Source organism: Musca autumnalis, unplaced genomic scaffold (genome assembly GCF_047663935.1).
Source record: "Musca autumnalis isolate F117 unplaced genomic scaffold, ASM4766393v1 scaffold_5, whole genome shotgun sequence".
NCBI lineage: Eukaryota > Metazoa > Arthropoda > Insecta > Diptera > Muscidae > Musca > Musca autumnalis.
This window is the reverse complement of record NW_027412088.1, coordinates 167,855,117-167,879,538: the sequence shown is the minus strand read 5'-3', so window position 1 is coordinate 167,879,538 and position 24,422 is coordinate 167,855,117. Positions and strand designations below refer to the sequence as shown.

At 34.2% G+C, this 24,422-nt stretch overlaps 1 protein-coding gene and 1 long non-coding RNA gene across 2 annotated transcripts in view; one reads left to right on the top strand and one right to left on the bottom strand.

The window, feature by feature from the left end:
- LOC141387428 (uncharacterized) overlaps positions 1 to 24,422 on the bottom strand; it is a 145,469-nt gene that overhangs the window by 13,091 nt on the left and 107,956 nt on the right. The gene's annotated exons all lie outside the window — the stretch shown is intronic.
- LOC141387422 (alpha-tocopherol transfer protein-like) lies at positions 205 to 1,875 on the top strand. Its single transcript, XM_073957077.1, has 3 exons — positions 205 to 932; positions 1,006 to 1,375; positions 1,434 to 1,875. Exons 1-3 carry the CDS (start codon positions 625 to 627, stop codon positions 1,689 to 1,691), a joined length of 936 nt encoding a protein of 311 aa, XP_073813178.1. The 5' UTR covers positions 205 to 624; the 3' UTR covers positions 1,692 to 1,875.

Below are 24,422 nucleotides of genomic sequence, written 5' to 3'. Positions count from 1 at the left end.
TACAGAGAATATTGATATAACCCCCATAAACAATACAAAACTAATTTTTCAATTTACAATGCACAACATTTAAACTTTTGCATTAAAATTCCACTCGAAGTGTTTAAAATATACAAATTAGTGTTAAGTATTTCCTCGGCATTTACAATATTTATAACATTTACAATATTTACGCCACCCAATCAATGCTCATGATTACTGACCAGTTACACATTGAACTTTAGTTGCTATTAATCGAAAGCTAATAGTAGATAACAATGAAGAAAAAAACATCAGTTCAGAGCGACCGAAAATCACTGAACAGCATTCTATAGGCTGTAGCTTAATATATAGAACGATTGCAAGCTGTAAGACTTAATGTTTAGCTAGCATGATGGTTGGTTTCCATAAGGTACCCAAGGAAATACCATGTTCCCTCTTGATCATTGGAAGGATTTCATTAATTTAAAAGGGTTACTCTTTGAAACTAAAATATGTGTATAAAGAACTTGAGCTACTAACTGTAGGGTATACAATTATTATAATTGTAGGCATACTTGTAAATAATAAAACTAGTTTCAATATCAAAAAACAGGCATTAAGCTTAGTCTGTGAAGCAAACACCTTCAGTTGACAATTACGGTAATGAATATGTTAACAATCAAACCACTTAATTCGCATTTACAACAAATTGCCGAAGGAGAACTGGAAGAAGTTGCAGAACGTATACCAAATGATTTGGAAAACTTCAGACAATGGATACAACAGCAACAGCACTTAAGGGCCAGAGAAGATGATCAATTTCTTATACAATTCTTAAGAGGTTGTAAATATAATGTGGAAAAGGCAAAGGAAAAATTTGATCGATATTATACCCTAGAAACTAAGTATCCCGAAATATTTTGCATAACAAATGTTGATGATGTTACATTTCGAACCAACTACAATTTGGGGTAAGCTTCTCGAAATCTATACATGGCAAACTTATTTTAATATTTTTTTGTTTTTTATTCCTTCCCATCTTAGAACGTTTTTACCTCTAACAACACCCCTAAACGAGTTTGGTCCACGCATAATGGTTTTTCGTTTTAATTATTCACCAAAGAGTGTTCCCATCGATGCTCTTTTTCACTCCATAAATGCAATACCCCAAGTTTTGCTGATTGATGACGCCTATGCCTGTATTTGTGGTCTTGTCTTTATCGTGGATATGTCTGAATTCACTTCGGCACATTTGTTACAATTGACACCACCATTTCTAAAAAAGATTGTAACTTATTATGAGAATATTTTGCCATTCCGTATAAAGGGAATTTATTGCATAAATGTGAATAGAATAGCTGAGCAGCTGATAAAGTTGTTGTTATCCATAATGGGTGAAAAGTTAAGGAAAAGGGTAAGTGGAGGTAGTTTTTTTTTAAAGAACATAGATTTCTACTTTTATTTCTTCTTAGGTTTTTATTTATGGCAAACAATTCGACAGCATATTCTCCAATATTCCTCAGAAATATTTGCCGCTGGATTATGGTGGACAAAATGGCCAATTGGATCAGTTATGTGTGGAATTTAATCAAAAATGGAATGAATATCGGGAATATTTTCAAGAAAATATAAACTATGGAACCATTGAAAGTTTACGTGCTGGAAAGCCATTCGATTTTGATGGAATATTTGGAATGGGTGGCACGTTTAGAAAACTTGATGTGGACTGAAGAACAGTTGAGGAATGTTGTTAAAAAGTGTTATATTATACACAAGGAAGGAGTAGTAATAGTACCTTTACATATAAAAGGAATTAAAAAAACCCATTGGGTTTTAAATATCAATTACATTTAGTAGGTATATGTCAAATAAATCTTAATAAAGAAAAACTATAAAATTTTGAATTCTATGCTCGAATGTTGAAATTGTATTTCTATTTTAAAGTATTATCAACATTTTATGTGGAAATTTATAAACATAACTTGTGTGGATCGTCTAAGCTATAGATGAAGATGTTTTAATTGTTTCCATCTTATTACCCATTTTATCCATCATTATTTAGGTTTGTGGATGGGTTTTATATATAAATTTCTACACTTTTTAAACGTCATTTAAGCTACACGGAGGAAACAAAGGGCTCTCTAACATGTGTCTCTAACATGTGTCCCAAATATATTTTGCAGCAACCATATATATGTTTGGATGCAAACAAATATTTGTTTGGATGAAATATAAATACAAACCCAAAAGTCACAAAAAAACATACACACATTTATAAATGTTGGTGGTTGCTTCTTTTATTGAAATGCATAGAAGTACCAAACACAAAAGCAACAACAGACGTATAGGTACATACAAAATTCTAAATACAAGAAACACATAACCTGCTTTGATGAAAGAAATACGGAATAGTAAAATTTATTAAAAACGTTAAAAATAATATAGTGTCACACTTTTGGAAAGAAAAACAAATAAAAACTATCTATCTATATATATAAAATAGAAAAATGTTTGTATGTTTGTTTGTGTGTTTGTTTGTTTGAAATTTATAGACTCAAAAACCGCTGAACCGATCTTGCTGAAATTTTCAGGGTATATTACTACATCGCCTGAAAGTAACATAGGCTTTAAAAAGTTTCGAAATTCCGCTCTGATCCGGAGATATAGCATCAGAATCGGAGGTACCTCCAAAAAATTTAAACTTTGTATGCAAGTATCTATAGAACGGTTACAGATACAGACTCCAAATTTGAAACGTGTAATGAATTTTTGCCTAAAAATAAATGTGCCAAAATATATCGAAATCGGTCCAGATTTGGATATAGCTCCCATATATATTTTCGTCCGATTTCAAGTATTTGATGTACCAAACACGCTATATATGTCCGATTTCCATGAAATTTGGAATGTGCGACTAAATTTGTCGTAGAAATGAGTATGCCAAATTATATTGAAATCGGTTCAGATTTGGATATAGCTCCTATATATATTTTCGGACGATTTCATGTATTTGATGCAACAAACCCACTATGTATGTCCAATTTCAATGAAATTTGGAATGTGTGACTAAATTTGTTGTAGAAATGAGTATGCCAAATTATATTGAAATCGGTTCAGATTTGGATATAGCTCCTATATATATTTTCGGCCTATTTCAAGTATTTGATATACCAAACACGCTACATATGTCCAATTTCAATGAAATTTGGAATGTGTGACTAAATTTGTTGTAGAAATGAGTATGCCAAATTATGTTGAAATCGGTTCAGATTTGGATACAGCTCCTATATATATTTTCGGCCGATTTCATGTATTTGATGCACCCAACCCACTATGTATGTCCAATTTCAATGAAATTTGGAATGTGTGACTAAATTTGTTGTAGAAATGAGTATGCAGAATTATATTGAAATCGTTTCAGATTTGGATATAGCTCCTATATATATTTTCGGCCGATTTCATGTATTTGATGCACCCAACCCACTATGTATGTCCAATTTCAATGAAATTTGGAATGTGTGACTAAATTTGTTGTAGAAATGAGTATGGCAAATTATATTGAAATCGGTTCATATTTGGATATAGCTCCTATATATATTTTCGGCCGATTTCATGTATTTGATGCCCCAAACACGCTATGTATGTCCAATGTGTATCTAAATTTGGTGTAGAAATAAGTATTGAAATCGGTGTTGATTTGGCTATAGCTCCCATATTTATTTCAATGAAATTTGTGCGGTATTCTATATCTATAAACGAGGAAAATGTTTGTACGTTTGTTTGTTTGTTTGAAGTTTATGGACTCAAAAACCGCTGAACCGATCTTCCTGAAACTTTCAGAGTATATTACCACATGGCCTGAAAGTCTCACAGGCAATATAAATCTTAAAAATTCCGCCCCGATCTGGAGATATAGCCTCAGGATCGGAGGTACCACCAAAAAATGTAGACTTTGTATGATGATATCTAACGAACGATTATCGATACAGTCTTCAGATTTGGAATGGGTGACGGAATTTAGTCTAAAAATAAATTTGCCAAGGTAATTTGAAATCGGCTCAGATTTGGATATATATTTTCGGCAGATTTAATGCATTTGATGCATAAAACACGTTTTGTATGCCCAATTCCAATGAAATTTTGAATGTGTGACGGAATTTATTGCAGAAATAAATGTTCCAAACTATTTTGAAATCGGTTCAGATTGGGATAAAGCTAACATATATATTTTTTGCCGATTTCATGTATTTTCTACACCAAACACGCCCAGTATGTTTAATTTTGACGAAATTTGGAATCTTTGACGGAATTGATCCTAAAATTAGTTTGCAAAATTATATTGAAATCGGATCAGATTTGGCCGATTTCATGTATTTTATGCAATATATACCTTATGTATGTCCAATTTCAATGAAATTTGAAATATGTGGCGGAAATTGATCTACAAAAAAATTTGTCAAATTATATTAAAATCGGTTCAGATTTACATATAGCACCCACATATATTTTCGGTCGATTTCATGTATTTGATGCACCAAACACGCTATGTAAGCCCAATTTCAATGAAATTTGGAATATGTTGCGAAAATTGGTCTACAAAACAAATTGGTAAATTATATTGAAAGAATTTCAGTCAATAGAATTTCAGAAAATGCACGAACGTACAAATCCATTGTTACTGTGGCAACTGAAGACGACGCGGTTAACTATCCAGTTGAATTACTAAATTCGTTGGATCTTCCAGGCTTTCTACCACATAATTTAGTGCTAAAAGTTGGTGTTCCTATTATTTTATAAAGAAACATAGACCCACCTCGCCTTTGCAATGGTACAAGGTTAACAGAAAAAAAACTACATAACTATTTAATTGAGCCAACGATTATTACTGGGAAGTATATAGGTTCAGATGTACTGCTACCTCGAATCCCTCTAATAGCAACAGAAACGCCCTTCAATTTTAAAAGATTGCAGTTTCCTGTACTTTTAGCATTTGCAATGACTATAAATAAATCCCAAGGACAGACTCTTCGTGTATGGGGCCTAAATTTAGCATGTTCTTGCTTTTCTCATGGTCAGCTCTACGTTGCATGTTCACGTGTTGGTAGACCGGCCGATTTGTTTGTTTACGCTCCTGAAGGAAAAACAAAAAACATTGTATATCCTAAAGCATTACAATAAATAATTTGATTTCTTTTTGATTTCAAAAAATCCGTAAAATTTCAAATGCATATCAATCTAAAGGGGTAGCGAAGCGCACCGGGTTCAGCTAGTTAATTATAAAATATAGAAACATCATAGAACGTTTCTCGTTAGTTGTGAAATAAAACACATTCTTCTCAAAATTGAAATCATCAACGGGAAACCGGTATATGGAATCAAATGGTTATATAATGTAATAAATATGTACATCCATATTTCAAATATATGCATGTATAAGGAAAATATGTTAATGTCATTACCAATTATAAATTCTATTTTTTCCTTGTCCAATAAAATATTTCCATTCACCGTTTTGATTCAATTATCTATATATATAAAATAGTAGTGAGGTGAGTGACTGACTGACTGACTGATTCATCAGCGCCCAGACGAAACCGCTGACGCTAGAAAGTTGAAATTTTGGGTGTACGTTGCTGTTGATGTGTAGGGGTGAGATAAGGCTGGGTTTTTGGAAATTCGACCTAGAAGTGTACGAAAAGTACTAAAAGGTACTAAATATGGTACCCTTTGTATTAGGCAAACGGTAAGAGCTAGAATTCTGAAATTTGGAGTGAGGGTAACTGATGGAGAGCTAGAAAGATGTACCAAAGGGTTTTTGGAAATTCGAACTACAAGGGTACGAAAAGTACTAAATGGTACTAAATTTAGTACAATTTGGATTTGTGTGAACGGATAGAGCTGCAATCCTGAAATTTGAAATTAGGGTAACTTGTGGAGAGTAACAAAGAAAGGTATTTGGAAATTCGAACTTTAAGTGCACGAATAGTACTAAATGGTACTAAATTTAGTACAATTTGGATTTGTGTGAACGGATAGAGCTGCAATCCTGAAATTTGAAATTAGGGTAACTTGTGGAGAGTAACAAAGAAAGGTTTTTAGAAATTCGAACTATAAGCGTACGAAAAGTAATAAATGGTACTAAATTTAGTACAATTTGGGTTTGGGTGGACGAATAGAGCTGGAATCCTGAAATTTGGAATTAAGGTCACTGATGGAGAGGAAAAAAGAAAGGTTTTTGAAAATTCTAATTAAAAGTATAGGTAGAGTACTAAATGGTACTAAATATAGTACAACTTGGATTTGGGTGAACGAATAGAGCTGGAATACAAACATTTGGAGTGAGGGTCACTGATGAAGAGTAACAATGACAGGTTTTTGGAAATTCGAACTTAAGGGTACGAAAAGTACTAAATGTTACTAAATTTAGTACAATTTTGATTTGGGTGAATGGATTGAGCTGGAATACAGACATTTGGAATGAGGATCACTGATAAAGAGTAACAATGAAAGGTTTTTGTAAATTCGAACTATAAGGGTACGAAAAGTACTAAATGGTACTAAATTTAGTACAATTTGGATTTGGGTGAACGGATAGATCTAGAATCCTGAAATTTGAAATTAGGCTCACTGGTGGAGAGTAACAAAGAAAGGTTTTTGGAAATTCGAACTATACGTGCACGAAAAGTACTAAATGGTACTAAATTTAGTACAATTTGGATTTGGGTGAACGGATAGAGCTGGAATCCTGAAATTTGGAATGAGAATCACTGATGAAGAGTAAAAATGAAAGGTTTCTGGAATTCGAACTATAAGAGTTGGAAAAGTAATAAATGGTACCATATTTAGTACAATTTGGGTTTGGGTGAACGAATTGAGCTGGAATCCTAAAATTTGGAATGAAGGTCACTGATGGAGGGTAAAAAAAGGTTTTTGGAAATTCAAATTAAAAGTATACGAAAAGTACTAAATAGTACTAAATATAGTACAATTTGGATATGGGTTAACGAATAGAGCCGGAATCCTGAAATTTGGATTGGTGGTCACTGATGATGAGTAAGAAAGATGTACCAAAGGTCGAAAAGTCCTAAATGGTAGTGAGTTTAGTATGATTTGGATTTGCATTTGAAGAGCTGGAATCCTGAAATTTGGAATTAAGATTACTGTTGCAATATTGAATTGAGATATGGGGGTAGCATTGGAAAATCGTACTAATTTGCACGAAGCAGTATTAAATTGTACGGAATTCGCTACAATTTTTATTTGCGTGAGTGTAGGATTGAGGTAGTTTTGGAAATTCGTAGTTATGGAAAAGTGCTAAATGGAACTACATTGGCTATAAATTAGGTTTAGGTGAACGGATAGAGCTGAGATATGGAAGTACATTTTGGAAAATCGTGTACGAAAAGTGCTAAATGGTACCTTTTGGTATTTGCTATATGGTATAGAATTTTGTACAATTTGTGATTTTGTAAAGGGTAGAACTGGAATTGTGAAATTCGGTATTAGATTAGCAATTGGTGTTTAGAGTGGAGGTAGGGAGGAGGTTTTGAAATTTCGTACTTATTTATACAAAAAGTACTAAATAGTACTCTAATGGGTTTCAGGGGAACAGATAAAGCTGTAAAAGTGAATTGGGGTTAGGATATACATATGTTGAATATAAGGAAGTAATTTTTGAAACGTTTACCTATGTATACGAAGAGATGGGTAACATGTTGGTACAAAAACCATTTTGGTATTGTGTAAGCGGTTAAGGTACTAAAGCTGGGATTATATAATTTGGAAATACGCTATTTGTACCAAAAATACGAAATGGAAAAATATTTGTTATGAAGATTACTTTAAAATTTGAGACAAATTTCTGAGTTTGAAAAATTGTACTGAATATTGTTGCATTGATTTGATGTTAACGCCAAGGCGTTTCTAAATAATGTACTGAAATTAAGTAGTCAAACGTGAAGTATTTTTTCAAAAATGGTTTTTGTTCTGAACGCTTTGGTATGTTAATTTGAAAACGTGGTCCAATGCGACAATTTTGTTAACTAGATGTTATTTAAATAAAGCCTATAAAAAAACCTAAATTGAAATGCCTCCAAACTAATTTTCTGTTATATACGGTTGGCATACCCGTGCACATTAAGTAAAATTTTTTGTAAAAAAGTTTTTCTAACCTTTCATGCCACAAATTCCGAATTTCGGTTGGAAAATGTGCAGAAAATCGTCAAAATACTCTAAAACTTCAAAATATCGCTTCTAATAAACGTGGATTGAAGTGGACATTTTTTAAATTAAACTTTTATATCCTCTGAGTATTCAAGGTCCAAATTTAAAGAGAATTGGACAATAAAGATTTGTTCTTCTTTTAAAATACACTTAGCCGAGTGGTACCGTTATATGGGGATATACGAAAACGTGGATTTTTATGGCCATTTTAAATGCCGAAAATTTAACGGAAGCTAGAACCTTGCATTGTAAATGTGCGTGATTGTTATTGTGAAGGGGTGAGATAAAGTTTAGTGTTTGGAAATTCGTACTGGAAGGGAATGCTGTGTTAGTGAAGGGTTAAAACCAAATCTGAAATTTGCAATATGATACGTAGTTTTGGAAACTCGAAATTAAAAATATGGTAGTTGTGTTGGGATGCGATACGGCAGTTTTTTTTAGAAAATTCTGGCTACAATCGAAGAAAATATTGGTAATAAAAATAGGTCTAAGTACAACAGAAACTCCAGTATTCACCATTTCCGTATTAAAAAATTGTTATATATATTTTGTTCCCTTTCCGCATACGAAGTAGCGGGCATTTGCTAGTAAAATATATTGGGCATTTCATTTACCAAAAAGCTTCATTTCGTTAAGAAAACACAAAACACCGATTTATTCACTCACATGACCGTTTTTAATCAACGATTGTCTTGAGGAAACTGAAGAAAAAATGCTCTCTGCCTTCATCGCAAAAAGCAGGGCTGCGGAGTCGAGCAATTTTTCCTTCGACTCCGACTCCAGGCCAGTTTTTTTTACGACTCCGACTCCGGAGTCGACTCCGAGGGTAATTTCATATACCACTGAAAATGAATTAAACACGCACCATTTTTAACTTTTTTCCTATACTTGGACCATATTCACTTATATGTTGTTTTCACTCAGGTATTTTGTAATGCATGTTTCATATTGATACTGCTATATCATACATCGAACAGTTGAAACAGAAACAAGTTTAAAAGTTTTAGACGGTTTTGCCGAAATATATGTAACGGCAAATACGAGCAGATAGACATTGTTAAAGCTCTATATTGTTTTCACAGATTCATGGTGGACGGCGATCGAAGACAATGCCGATAATTTAACATGCAAGGAGAGATCACCACGAAGTAATAACATTTATCTGCATACATATTTCATCAAAATTTTAAGAGGTTCTGAAGTAGAAAAACTTTGTTCAAGAATGTGGGATATGACAACAAAATCTTCCTCGGATAGTTTAATGCAAATGACAAAATATGTAAATTAATGTTAGTGTAATCTGGATCATAAGTACTACATGGGGTAAGCAATACAAGACCAGGTCTTAATCTGAATCCAATGCAAACGTTTGTAGCACTTAGCATAAGCCCACACATTTTAAAAATTTGTGGAATTGTATCGAAGGAGTGGAATCAAAAATGTTATCAAAATATTCCAGATTTATCGTGAACATCAGCCAACACAGATCAGTAGGTCTTTTCATAGAAATTGTTCTAATCTCTTCCTTGAAGTCTAGTATGTTTCCTAATAAAATATCTAAGGACTTATGTAGAGAACATGTTGCACTTCATGTTAATGATCAGTAGGACTTCTCACAGAAGACCATAAGGTCTTTCAAAGTAGTCCAATACGTCCTCTCATAGAAGATAAGATGAGAAGACCAGTGGAGACTTGCAGGTCTTTATAAAGAAAATATAATTAAAACATGTGAAGTGAAGGGGATGACCATATGATATCCTACACCACTACTCCTGGACACTAACTTTCCACGAAATGTTTTGAATTACATTAAAAAGTATATTTTAAATGCTTTATATATCTAAGTTAGATCTGAAAGAACAACACTTGGATCCCAATATATTGTTATGTAGGAAAATATATAACAAAATCTAATAAACGACACACAGTCAAAATGAATTACTTTAATAAGACCTCAAATTTGGTACTATTAATCATTCGACAGGAATACTTTTGGTTAAAAAGTTTGGATATTATCCATTTGACATCGATTGCAAGAGATCTGTTACATATTAGAATCGATTATCATGCTATACATGTTACAGGTCTTAACTGAAAGGAAAATATATGTATTATCGGCTTAATTTTTGAAATTCCAAAAAGGTGCCTGAAAACTTTACATAATATTTTAAGCACATGCCCTAGCATTGCAAACAGGTAAAGTCAACTATTTACGAAGAATTGGGTCGTAAACTTTACATACAGTTGCAATCCATAGAGATGGACAGTGGGTAAATACCCAATGGGTAAATACCCGGTAAATTGGGTAAATACCGGGTAAATACCCATTTGTCGGTATTTATTTGGGTATTTACTATATTGAATCGCCAATACAACATCTTACACCCTATTTCTTGGTTTAGGTTGTGAAATCGTTTCAAAATGGATAGTTTTATAATACTTTAAAGAAGTGGGTAAATACTCGGGTATTTACCCAAATGCTGGGTATTTACCCAAATGTTGGGTAAAAACTCTTTAACTGCCGAACCACTTGACGTAGCCTGACGAAATTTGGCTCAAATCTTACTTATATCAAGAGAACATCTGGTATTGAAAATGGGGTCTCTGGGTCCATTTTTTCATATAGCCCCCATATAACCGTACCTCCCGATTTAAGGCATTTTTCACCTACTAGCCACATTTTTCAATCATATTGGCTGAAATTTGGCACAATGAGTTCTACATATGTAGAAAATATCCTTGCAAAAATTTGTCAACATAGGTCCACGTTTTCTAATAGCCCCCATATAAGGGTACCCCGATTTCGAGTATTTACCCAAACCTTGGGTAAAAACTCTTTAACTGCCGAACCACTTGACGTAGGCTGACGAAATTTGGCTCAAATCTTACTTATATCAAGAGAACATCTGGAATTGAAAATGTAGTCTCTGGGTCCATGTTGTGATATAGCCCCCATATAACAGTACCTCCCGATTTAGGGTATTTTTCTCCTATTAGCCGCATTTTACAACAAAATTAGGTGTAATTTGGCAAAGTGAGTCCTCAATGAGTATATAGCGTAGGTCCACGTTTTCTTATAGCCCCCCTATTAGGGTACCCCGATTTCGAGTATTTACCCAAAAGTGGGTAAAAACTCTTTGACTGTCGAACCACTTGACGTAGGCTGACAAAAATTGGCTCTAAAATTTCTTATACTAATAGTATTAAAGGTATTAAGAATGGAGTCCCTGGATCCATGTTTTGGTATAGCCTCCATATAGCCGTACCTCCCGATTTAAGGTATTTTTCATCTATTAGCCACATTTTCCAACCAAATTGGCTGTAATTTGGCGCAGTGAGTCCTCAATGAGTATAATATATCCCGGCTATATGGGGGCTATACCAAAACATGGACCCAGGGACTCAATTTTCAATACCTTTAATACTATTGATATAAGAAAGTTTTGAGCCAAATTTTGTCAGCCTACGTCAAGTGGTTCGGCAGATAAAGAGTTTTTACCCAAAATTTGGGTAAATACTCGAAATCGCGGTACCCTTATATGGGGGCTGTAAGAAAACGTGGACCTACGTTGACAAATGTTTGCAAGTATATTTTATACTCATTGAGGACTCACTGTGCCAAATTACAGCCAATTTGTTTGTAAAATGTGGTTAATAGGTGAAAAATACCTTAAATCGGGAGGTACGGCTATATGGGGGCTATATCAAAACATGGACCCAGGGACTCCATTTTCAACACCTTTAATACTATTGATATAAGAAAGTTTTGAGCCAAATTTCGTCAGCCTACGTCAAGTGGCTCGACAGTTAAAGAGAGTTTTTACCCAACATTTGGGTAAATACCTGGGTATTTACCCAAGTATTTACCCACTTGCTTAAAGTATTGTAAAACTGTCCATTTTAAAACGATTTCACAACCTATACCCAAAAATTGGGTGTAAGATGTTGTATTGGCGATTCAATAGAGTAAATACCCAAATAAATACCCACAAATGGGTATTTACCCGGTATTTACCCACCGTGTGGGTATTTACCGGGTAAATACCCGGTAAAAACCATCTCAAGCTATCCATATCCTGACGGAAAAAAAATCTAAAATTTTCCTTTCATATGAAAGATTTTTTCCTGTTAAAAATTACAATTACAATATATATGGCGAAAACCAAAAATGTTTTACAATCGATGAATCCGAGTTTTACCCATTCAGAATTCGTGAACTGTTAACATATTCTATATAGTATGATTGAAATTCTTTAAAATGAAGTGTTTTAGGAGGAATCCCATAAGGTCGACCATTAAAATTAATTTACGTGGAAGCTATGTTGGCATCAGAGGCCTGCGTTGAATCAACGCAACTATGTAGTGTATCGCATCATTTCGTAAACAAATCATTCATTTTACCAAAAATCAGCATACGCCAATGACTACCACAAGAATGGATTTCTTATCTCAAACAATCGGTTTGATTCATTCATAAATGTGTATGATATACGAACTACTAATCAGGGCTGCCAGATTATTTTTATGGAAAATCGTCAAAATGACGATTTTTAAAATTAAAATCGTCAAATCTATTTTACAAAATCGTCAAAAATTAAAATGGGGACATTTAGTTATATTTAAATATATTTTTAATTAAAATAAACATAAAATGAATATTCATGTTAGTAAACAAGTTTTACTTCAAATCAGTATTAAATTAAATAATTAATTAAACGATTTTTTAAATAAATATTTTAGTCAAAGTTCTTAACATGTAGTGTTTAATCAATGTGTCAAACAATTTGTTTTGTTAAGTATACTCTACATTGAATCCTTATGAAGAGAATTTAAATACCTATTTGGTTTTTTTTTGAAGATTTACTCCACAAACGACACGTTTCAAATCAAATTTTTCATTTGCGAAATAAATCCGTTTCATTATTTTCAAACATTTCCTCAATATCCAAAAGCTTTACTTTACGAAAATCTGAATCCAATTGTTGCTTGTTGCTGAATCCTTCTTGTTTACAAAATGTGAAAATTCGTTAAGGATGTGGAAAAAACAATTAAATTGTTTTCAAAATCAAATCTATTAAACTTTTAAAATTTCTGCACAAAGCTCAATATAAAAGTTAACGCAGTTAATTGCCCAGTACAGAACAGAATTTGTTAGTGTCGAAATTTCTAATTTTTCGTTCTTTAAAAATTTACCAAAAAATAGGAAATTTTTGCAGGTTCTGGAGCAGTGCAATTATATATTTTGCTTGTTTCCATTGAATTCAGTTTGGTTCTAGTTAAAAATTCCTTTGCATGTACACTGAAAAATATGTATGTGATTATTGTTTAACAAATAATTTTAAAAATCAGCTAAGAATATTTGATCAGTTTTTACAAATTCATATCTTACAACATTTTTTATGACTGTATTAACAAAATATCCAAAAATCGTCATTTTTTGGGTAAAAATCGTCAAATCGTCATTTATCAATTTTTGACCAAAAAATCGTCAAAATGACGATAAATCGTCAAATCTGGCAGCTATGCTACTAATCTGTGATCGTTAATGTACAATGTACATTGTACATACAAACACCACATGAAGAGAGAGTAGTAATCCTACAAGGCATAAAGTATGAGAGAACTGAAAACAAAAACAACACAGTTGTCTAAACATAGCTGTCTACAAATATGGGGAATTTATGAGAGAGGTGTGTTGTTGTGTTATACAAAGGATGTGTTAGCTAAACAGAGAATGCGTTTGTTTTGGTGTTACGACAACGTACATAGGCGGACATAACTGTGATTCATTTGATGCGTTTAGATTTTTTATGTGTTTTCGATTGTTTTTCTTTTCGCTAGTTGTATGCATAAAATATACTCGAAACGAAGTCAACACGAACAATTCGAGCAAGAGGTAGTAATTTGTACGAAGCAGTAAAGTCTTTACATACAATGCGTTAAATATGAATCAGCAATGTTTGTGTTTGACTTTCAACACAATATTGATTAAATTCTAACGCAAAAAAGAGAGTGCGTACTACACTGTGCAACATTTTTAAGGTGATCTTGTGCAAACAATTCGAACTGAGGATTTTTTGAAAGTACAGACCCAAACGACAAGAAACCCTAGTTGGGTTTTGTTGTGTCAGATCCAGCTCGGATTTTATGGCCCCATCTAAACATGGTTAAATATTGAGTATTTAAAGAAATTCGGGGCTATATCTCTGAAACCAATGCGAATCTTCTTCTGACCTCTGAAGCAAATTTGTAGATAAGGACAAGAATAAAATATTTGGAGAAATAATGAACTCGAAAAACTACATTTATTGCCTCAAATTTCAAAATATATGCAAAAATTCTACAATTTTTATACATTTCGCATCGTATATCCAAAACCGTTAATTTTTTCTGAATATTTTCTTTTGGAAAAATATTCCCTGGAATGTAATACACAACTCTTCAGAACGTGTCATTGTTGCAAATGCCTTTATCTCGTTGTTTTCAGTACATTTTTCAACGACGATTTAATAAAAATTATAATAAAGTAGTGAAATCCGAAATGCGAGAATAAACTGTTGGTGTGAACTGTGTTTGAAATACGTGTTGTAAAAGATATGATGCAAAATACCGCTAAAACAACATGAAGTAAGCATTTTAGAGTTTCAAAATGTTCTAAAGAATTGTTGAGAACTTTTTTTTGAAGATTTTTGCAAAAGGTTACTGGTTCAATTCCCAATAGTTTAGCCGATACTGACCAGAATTTCAGCAATTACGAAAAATTTTCTATATTTTATAGATTTTGATGCCCTAGATGGAGTTTTTCTTATGCGGTTTTTTTAAAAGATAATTTCTACTATTTTAGAGCTACAATATTGCTAAAGACAGCAAGGCCAAATTCCTATTCGTTTCTGAGATAAAGGCCTGATAAATGCAAAAAAGTGTAGATTTTGCCCTGTTTAGATGAGGCCATAAAATAAAATCCGTAAAATCCGAACTGGATCTGACAGGACAAAACTCTACTAGGGTTTTTGTAGTCTAAATATGTACTTTCAAAAAATGCATACTAGAAGTTGTTTGCATTTTCAGTGTTGCATAGTGCTAGTATCGCTTTTTCTTGTGTCTACCGCAATTCATAAAATTGGCAACGGTTGCAGGTCACTGGTTGGCATCAATGTAGAAAAATAAGTTTTTCTCTTTTGTTGTTGCTATAATATGCAGTTTATGTACCCAATCTCTACAAATTTGGTATCATATTTTTCTACGCATTGTCTAGACTCTGCATATATTTCTTAATTTATTTTTTGAGTGTTTGTACGGACTCTGGGACAGGATAATTTGGATTTTCTTCAAATTTTTTATATTATTTGTTGATTTTCCGCGAAAATAATAATAAATTTAATAACTATTAAAGCATCTACGAATAGATATGCAATGCTGTTAACGATTTATGCATATATTTTCTTATAACAACAAATAAGATGAGCTCGCAAAAAATTTTTTTAATTTTTTTTAAATGGAATTGCAAATGATTTTTGTTTTTCGCCATATATACGTTATTCCAGGAGCAGAGTACAAATTTGCCGCTTAGTTTTTAACTGGATCTCTGAGTTTTTCAGTTCCCTCTAAATATAATAAAGTTTTGGTTAATATGTGTTAAATTCCAATTAACAAATAAAAAAGTATCAGTCGGCTTTGCCTACGGAGATATACCCTCAGCCTATGTGAATTAAAATATTCATCTACGGACAGATAGACACAATTGTTGAACTTGTGAGGGGGAGGTAACATAAAGGGAAGATCGATATCGGCCATTTTAGAGGTAAAACTAAATTTGGACAAAATATTAGGAGATCGTTTGGATAAATTTGCTTGCCCGTTCAAAGGATATCGTGCATACCATTTTAGTGACATTTCTGAAATATTGGAGGGAAGTACAGGAAGTTGTTGCCAATCTTCTAACCGAATCTAAGTTTGGACAACTTTTGGGCCGTTTTCTCAATAAGTATGGACTTGCCCCTGAAAAAGCATTTACTGCCGTAATTGAGGCAGCGAATGGATGTTGCTTCAACAGAAATCAAAGTGATTCGAGAGTAGGTCTTAAAGTGAATTTATCCAAAATTTTGTGTGGGAGGTACCCGAATGAGTGGACAAAAATACAGTTGAAATCGCTTATAACGTCGTCGTTTATAACGTCATATCGGTTATAACGACGATATCCAAAAGTCCCAAATCTCTGTGGACTTTTATAGCGCTATCGCTTATAACGACATATCGGTTATAGCGACAAATTCCGTCAGTCCCTTGACCGACGTTATAAGCGATTTCGACTGTAGTCCATATTCAAACCTGATATACATATGGCAGATGTATTAGGATTAGAGTTGGGCAATTGAACGACCTAGTTCACTGTCCTAGTTCAAAAACGTATGAGTAACATCATACAAACTAACGTGAGGTATTAAGTATACGCATTTTGTTCATAGAAACAACCGGTGTCCAATGATCTAGATAGTGAACTAGGTCGTTCAATTGCCCAACTCTAATTAGGATGTGTAAAATATGGACCAAATCGGTCACTCCCTTCAAGAGTTATCGTGCGCACAATTTTTCCGAACATTTTTAAACTTTTGTTGGGGAGGTACCTGAAGATGTGGACGGATATGGCTTATCTTCGAACTTATACTAAGTTTGGACAAAATATTACGAAGCCCAAATTTTGAACCGAATCGGTTGATCTGTTCGAGAGTTATCGTGCGCTCCAGCCAGCCAGACAGACTGACGGACATTGCTAAATCGACTCCAAATTGTCTGAAACGGATTTGGTCCAAACATATTTGGGGTCTAAAACCATTATTTCGACGAGGCACATTTTGCACCCTGTCACTTCTAATATGAAACTTATATCTAAAAATCGATGTCAAGTTTTCTAAACAAAATTCATCCTATGGAATGTTGTTGATTATTTCGCAGTGTTACATGGATTTTGGTCAAAACAAATTTGTAATACACTTTACACATTATAGTGAAGTTGTAAATCTATCAGAATCTAAAACCAGTGTTTCAAAGTGTATATAAATTTGCCATAAATGTGGCGGTATGTTAAGAAATCGATTCAGCTTGAACACTTACACAAAAGGTGCAATTATAATTATATTTTCATTGAACTTTACATTTTGTTGCAAAAATTAAGTGGATCATTTGGACCTATAAATAATTATAATAAAGCCTTTGCTTACACGTTTCCTCATTGTTTTCTTATAAATTTAATAAACGATTCGCAAAATGTATTAATGTCCATCTCTCTACCATATAAAAATAAAATAAAAATTCTTTTGATAAATTTAGAATTTTGCACGGAGTCGGAGTCGAGCTTTTTTCACGACTGCGACTCCGACTCCAGCAAAATTTGCTAGACTCCGACCTCGCAACCCTAGCTAAAAGAACAAAAATAATTCATACCATTTTTTTTCCTCTTCCCTTTGCTGGGTTGGTTAACTGTGAGTTACAGAAAAAATAAATGACTGCTTGCCAAAGACTGCTTCCTCTTTACTTGCTAGGTTGGTTAACTGTTAGTTACAGAGAACAAGTAAAAAAGTATCAGTCGGCTTTGCCGACAGAGATATACCCTCAGCCTGTGCATATTGAAACACTTTTTTCACAAAAAAATTATGTATTTAGGGGGTTTCAAATTTTTCAAATTTTGGTCGTACGAACCGACAAAAATGTTGATTAAGATTAAAGTTCTAAAATTTTGCGGAAAAGGTACTTAAAGGAATGGGCCGACATAGACCATGGGGGTGCCATAGGGGTTTTTTACACCCTTCGGGCTGTTTTCTCAAGAAGTATGGACTTGCCCCTGAAACAACTTTTACCATCGTAATTGAGGCAGCGAATGTAAGTTGCTTTAACAAAAATCAAAAATTTAATAGCAGGTCTTAAAGTTAACTTATCCAAAATTTTGTGTGGGAGGTAACGGATGGAGTGGACAAATATTCGAACCTGATCTATATCTGGTAGATATTATGAGAATGTGTAAAGTATGGACCGAATTGGTCTCTCCCATCAAGAGTTATCGTGCGCACAATTTTTCTGAATATTTGTGGGGTAGGTACCTGAAGGAGTGGACCGATATGGCTTATCTACGAACTTAAACTAAGTTTCGAGAATTATCTTTCGCTTCCACCCATAAACATGGTGTCATAAGGTTTGTTTTTCAACCTTCAGACTATTTTTTCAGGAAGTATGGACTTGCCCCTGAGGAAACTTGTACCTTCGCATAGGGGACAGTGAATACAAGATGTCACAACAAAAACCAAAGCGATTCGAGAGCAGGTCCTAAAGTGAACTTTTCCGAAATTTTGTGTGGGAGGTACTCGAAGGAGTTTACCGATTGAGTCCATATTGGAACCTCATCTAAGTCTGGTATAAATTTCATAATGTGCAAAGTATGGACCTAATCGGTTACTCCCTTCAAGAGTTATCGTACGGACAAATTTTCCGAACATTTTCGAACTATTGTGGGGGAGGTACCGGAAGGAGTGGACCGATATAATCCATCTTTGAACTTGAACTAAGTTTGGACAAAATATTACGAAAGCCAAATTTTGGACCGAATCGGCAGATCCGTTCGAGAGTTATCTTGCGCTCCAACCACTACACACGGTGTCATAGGGCTTTTTTTGTAACTTTCAGGCTATTTTCTCAGGAAGTATGGACTTGCCCCTAATGAAACTTACAGCGTCGTATAGACGACAGCGAATACAACTTGCGTAAACAAAAATCAAAGCTATTCGAGACCAGGTCCTAAACTGAACTTTTCCGAAATGTTGTGTGGGAGGTACCCGAAGGAGTGGACCTATTGAGTCCATATTGGAACCTCATCTAAGTTTGGTAGAAATTACACGATGTGTAAAGTATGGACAAAATCGGTTGTTCCCTACAAGAGTTATCGTGCGCACAAGTTTTGCGACAATTTTTGAACATTTGTGGGGGAGGTACCTGAAGGAGTGGACCTATATGGCCCATCTTCGAACTTAAATCGAATCTGGACAAAATATTTCGATACCCAAAATTTGAACCGAATCGATTGATCCGTTCGAGAGTTATCGTGCGCACCAGCCAGCCAGACAGACAGACGGACAGACAGACAGACGGACGGACATTGCTAGATCTACTCAAAATTGTCTGAAACGGATATCGTATAAACATACTTGGGGTCTAAAACCATTATTTCGATGAGGCACAATTTTGGTCGTATCAAAGTGTAAATACCCTCTTTAGCCTAAAGGCTGAGGGTATAAAAAGGACTACTTGTCTTGGAATCGCTCTTGCTTTCAAATATGACAGAAGAATTAAAGCTTGCACAACATGAGATTGGCTTTAAAAAAGCACGCGGCTCCACCACTGCCTTTATATACATATGTCAATAGTATTGCTAATGGAATAAATCACACAAGACATGTCGAACGCCCCATTATTATCCATGTTCTCTGGAGCACTATAATACATAATTATCTATTAAAATACGTTATCCATGTTATTTGTACATGTTATCTGAAAATTTAAAATAACTAATCCATGCTATCCGAAGTATTATAAAGTTATCTGGAGCATTATAATACGTTATCCTTATGACGTAGGGGATGGAAGATACAAAGGAACGGTCCTGACCGGCTTTAACATGGCAAAGTCCAGGATTTATCTTGGTCCCTCTCTCATTTCAAGTGAACACTGATCTCCCCGTGGGGTAGGTGCCTTTAATACGCGTTAAAGGTAGTGAGCTAAAATGTGCCCCTAAGAACGTTAAAAACTTGGATTTGGGCGCCGGGTTAGTTACCCTCCCCGGGATTGTAGTTGGTCGGAGGTTAAACCATCTGGTCTTCAGCTTCACCCCTGTGAATGAAAGACTGAATTCTTCAACATCAGCTTTATTTGCGCTAATGATCCCACTGAAGACAAGGACGAACAGACACAACACGGAAGTTGGACATCGGTATGCTGCAATCACAACAGATAGCCACAGCATATTTCACCCAACTGGCCCAATTGCTCTATCAAAGCACTACTCGTCCCGATAACATACATAGAAAAAAATTGTAGCCATTTGATAAAGAAATTCAAAGATTCAACCAAAAATTTATCGATTTTCCGGCAATAAAAAAAAATTGTCATATTGACAAAGTTCGATAAAATTATTTGATCACAAAGTAAAAATACAGTTTGATAAAATAAAATTGTAATATTGACTAAAATATTTATCGAATCTGTTTATCATGAACTGATAAAATATTTCACATATTGACAAAAATATTTATCAAATTATTCCACATTTTGCTTGATAAAAACAAAATATTTTCTTGATTAAAAAAATTGTTGAATGCATTTTTTCAATCGATAAACAAATTTTCATATTTACAATTTTTTCGTTGTTTTTTGTTAAATACAAACCCAAAAGCAACAAAAAAAGATACATACATACACACATTTATAAATGGTGGTGGTGGTTATTTATTTAATTAAAACGCATAAAAATGCCAAACAAAAAGCAACAGCACACACATAGGCACATAAAAATAACAGATACAAGAAATAACAGATGAAAGAAAGAAAAACGGAATGGAATAATAAATAACAGATGTAAACAATTATTTAGTGCCACACTTCAATTTTTAAATGGTTTTATTTAGCTCAACCCGTTTGTTTTATTCTTGGGTCAAATTTAGTAACTCAAATTTCACAATTTTCCTGTCAACCGATTAATCTGAAATTTTGTATACACTTTTGATTTTGGTGACAATACAATTATATTTATTCATTATCATTATAAATTCAAGATGGCGGCCGCTACAAAATGGCGGATAACGTAGGTTTTATCAATCCCATCAATATGGGTATCAAATGAAAGTGCTCAGCAAGCATAATACAATATACTGTAAAAAATTGAAATCCAAGATGGCGGCCGCTACAAAATGGCGGATAACGTAGGTTTTATCAATCCCATCAATATGGGTATCAAATGAAAGGGCTCAACAAGCAGAATACAATATACTATAAAAATTGAAATCCAAGATGGCGGCCGCTACAAAATGGCGGATAACGTAGGTTTTATCAATCCCATCAATATGGGTATCAAATGAAAGGGCTCAACAAGCAGAATACAATATACTATAAAAATTGAAATCCAAGATGGCGGCCGCTACAAAATGGTGGATAACGTAGGTTTATCAATCCCATCAATATGGGTATCAAATGAAAGGGCTCAACAAGCAGAATACAATATACTGTAAAAAATTGAAATCCAAGATGGCGGCCGCTACAAAATGGCGGATAACGTAGGTTTTATCAATCCCATCAATATGGGTGTCAAATGAAAGTGCTCAACCAGTAGAATACAATGTACTATATAAAATTAAAATATAAGATGGCGGCCTCTACTAAATGGCGGATAACTTAGGTTTTATCAATCCGCTCAAAATGGATATCAAATGAAAGGTCTCAACAAGTAGAATACAATTAGTATGCAAAATTGAAATCTAAGATGGCCGCCGCTACCAAATGGCTGATAACGATTTTTTATCAATCCCACCAATATGGGTATCAAATAAAAGGGCTTGACAAGAAGAATACAGTGCACTATACAGTACATCTTATAAATCCGAAAGCCATACAGTTTCCAGCTAAGTACAATTACGGGACGGCTGAAAGAAGAATGTTGCCTTTAATACTATCATGGGCTTCTACTATACATAAAATGCAGGGCAGCACTGTGGATTACGCAGTCGTATACTTAGGTGCGAAACTGTTTGAAGAAGGTCAAGCCTACGTGGCTCTTAGTAGAGTAAGATCTTTGCAGGGACTACGTATAGAGGAGTTGGACTGCAATAAACTAACGGACAAGAAACCTTGCAATAATGAAGCACTAAACGAATTAAACAGAATGCGAAATAAAAACTAAAAACTAGAAAATAAAAATAGGTAAAAAAACTTTTTAAGTTAAACGGTTTTATGTTAAACATACATTGTAATGTTTAAGATAAATGCACTTAAAACCAAAAAATAATAAAATAGATACAGTCGTGGGAATTATAAACATATGCATAGACTAGACTAAAATAAAACCGTGGGGCACGTCAATTGTCTACAATCGCTGATTAAAATGTTTGTTTTGTAATGTTACACTATAATTAGGCAGTTGTTCAACCGACAACGATGGACGTGTGATAAGTAGGGCTAGAATGTGGAAACAAGCTAGCAAGCTCGATTATAAGCGAGTTATAGGGTTTCATAGTGGTGAGTGAGTAGTACTTTGTCGATTAAAGACAAACTACGAGCAGTGAAACGCTTCCTCGCCAGGCAGCAGTGTGAATGTCCAACGATAAACTAGTTGAAACATCTCTTTTATTTACATGGAGTGTATAACTATTGGAATTTCCATGAGCAAGAAATAGTAAGTAATTTCCTCACCGTCTGCGGGCCAACTGCCTAACGACGAATTAAACGATTCTTCTATCGCACATTAAGTCGATAATTTGTAGACAATTGACGTGCCCCACGGTTTTATTTTAGTCTAGTCTATGCATATGTTTATAATTCCCACGACTGTATCTATTTTATTAATTTTTGGTTTTTAGTACATTTATCTTAAACATTGCAATGTATGTTTAACATAAAACCGTTTAACTTAAAAAGTTTTTTTTACCTATTTTTATAATAAAAGAAAACAAAAAATCACATTTTATAAAATGCAGGGAACATCGTTGAACGTTTCTCGTTAGTTGTGAAATAAAACACACTCTTCTGCCACATTGAAAATCGTCAGCGGAAAATGGATATCTGTAATTACAAATACATATATTACATACATATTTCAAATATATAAAATGTATTTATGTTATTACCAATATCACATGCGGTTGCTTCTTTGTCCAATAAAATATTCTTATTCTCCTTCTTCAGATACGTGAATTCAATTATAAAATGTATTGGGCATTTAATTTACTTGAAAGGCGCCTTTACTTTAAGAAAACACACAAACATTGATTTATTTCTGCACTACCGATCCACACACAACGACTGCTTTAAAGAGGCTGCCAAAAATACCAAACTGACGGTTAAAAAATGTTATCTGCCTTTCTTAACCACAAACAGAACAAAACATGAGAACTCGTACCATTTTTTCCTTCCCTCTTCGTTCGTTAGGTCATAAAAAAAACATTAAGAAACTTATTGTATACATATGTATGTACAAGCCTTCGCCCGAGCACAAGTAGATAAACAACCCAAATGCCAAACAAACGCATCATCGCTCCATGCCAAAAATGCTCATAGCAACGACACTCACATCTCAAGAAAAAACACAGCACATTGTTGTAGCGCTCTCTCTCTCTCTCTATGCCGTAAAAAAGTTTTTTTCTCTCGCTCGTGAGGGGGGGAACATGCGACAAACGTTGAAAACCATTTTAACAACGGAAATTCATTAATAACCATAAACAAATTTCAATAAATTATTTGTTTGAAATCGTTTTTCGATCGCTTTCTAGTAACATTTTCATGTTTGATAAACATTTTCCCAATATATTCGTAATATTTTATTGCCATTCGACAAAAATATGGTGATAAGCTTTTAATAAAAATTTCCGTGTGGCTTTTCTTTCTGTGTATCAGCACAATAGCAAAATATTGGCCGCTCCATTCCAGAGACCTCCACCGAGGAATCCATGGTATGACCAAGAGTGCCGTGCTGCTACCGAAGAAAAAAATGCGGCATATAGGGCTACTTTACAATCAGTAGCAACGCACGAGAGAGGCATCGGGAGAAAAGGAGAGAGGAGAAACGTCTTTTCCGCAGGAAAAAGAGAGAGAAATGAAAGGCGGGAGTGTGAACAAATCGAGATGTACATGAGCCAGAATGAAGTCCGAAAATTCTACCAAAGAGTGAAACATCAAACTGATGGCTTTGGTACAGGCCATCATCCTGCGGCATATAGGGCTACTTTACAATAAGTAGCAACGCACGAGAGAGGTATCGGGAGAAAAGGAGAGAGGAGAAACGTCTTTTCCGCAGGAAAAAGAGAGAGATGGAAAGGCGGGAGTGTGAATAAGTCGAGATGTACAGGAGCCAGAATGAAGTCCGAAAATTCTACCAAAGAGTGAAACATCAAACTGATGGTTTTGGTACAGGCACATCGTCCTGTAGAGACCAGCAAGGTAATTTGGTAACTGATACAGATAGTGTGCTGAGGATATGGAAAAAGCAT

What these genes read in the sequence shown, in the direction of transcription:
- LOC141387422 (XM_073957077.1), top strand. Translation starts at nt 625, where the DNA reads ATGAATATGTTAACAATCAAACCACTTAATTCGCATTTACAACAAATT. An exon ending in CGAACCAACTACAATTTGGG is followed by an intron (nt 933 to 1,005) that starts GTAAGCTTCTCG and finishes TTCCCATCTTAG; the next exon opens with AACGTTTTTACCTCTAACAA. An exon ending in GTGAAAAGTTAAGGAAAAGG is followed by an intron (nt 1,376 to 1,433) that starts GTAAGTGGAGGT and finishes ATTTCTTCTTAG; the next exon opens with GTTTTTATTTATGGCAAACA.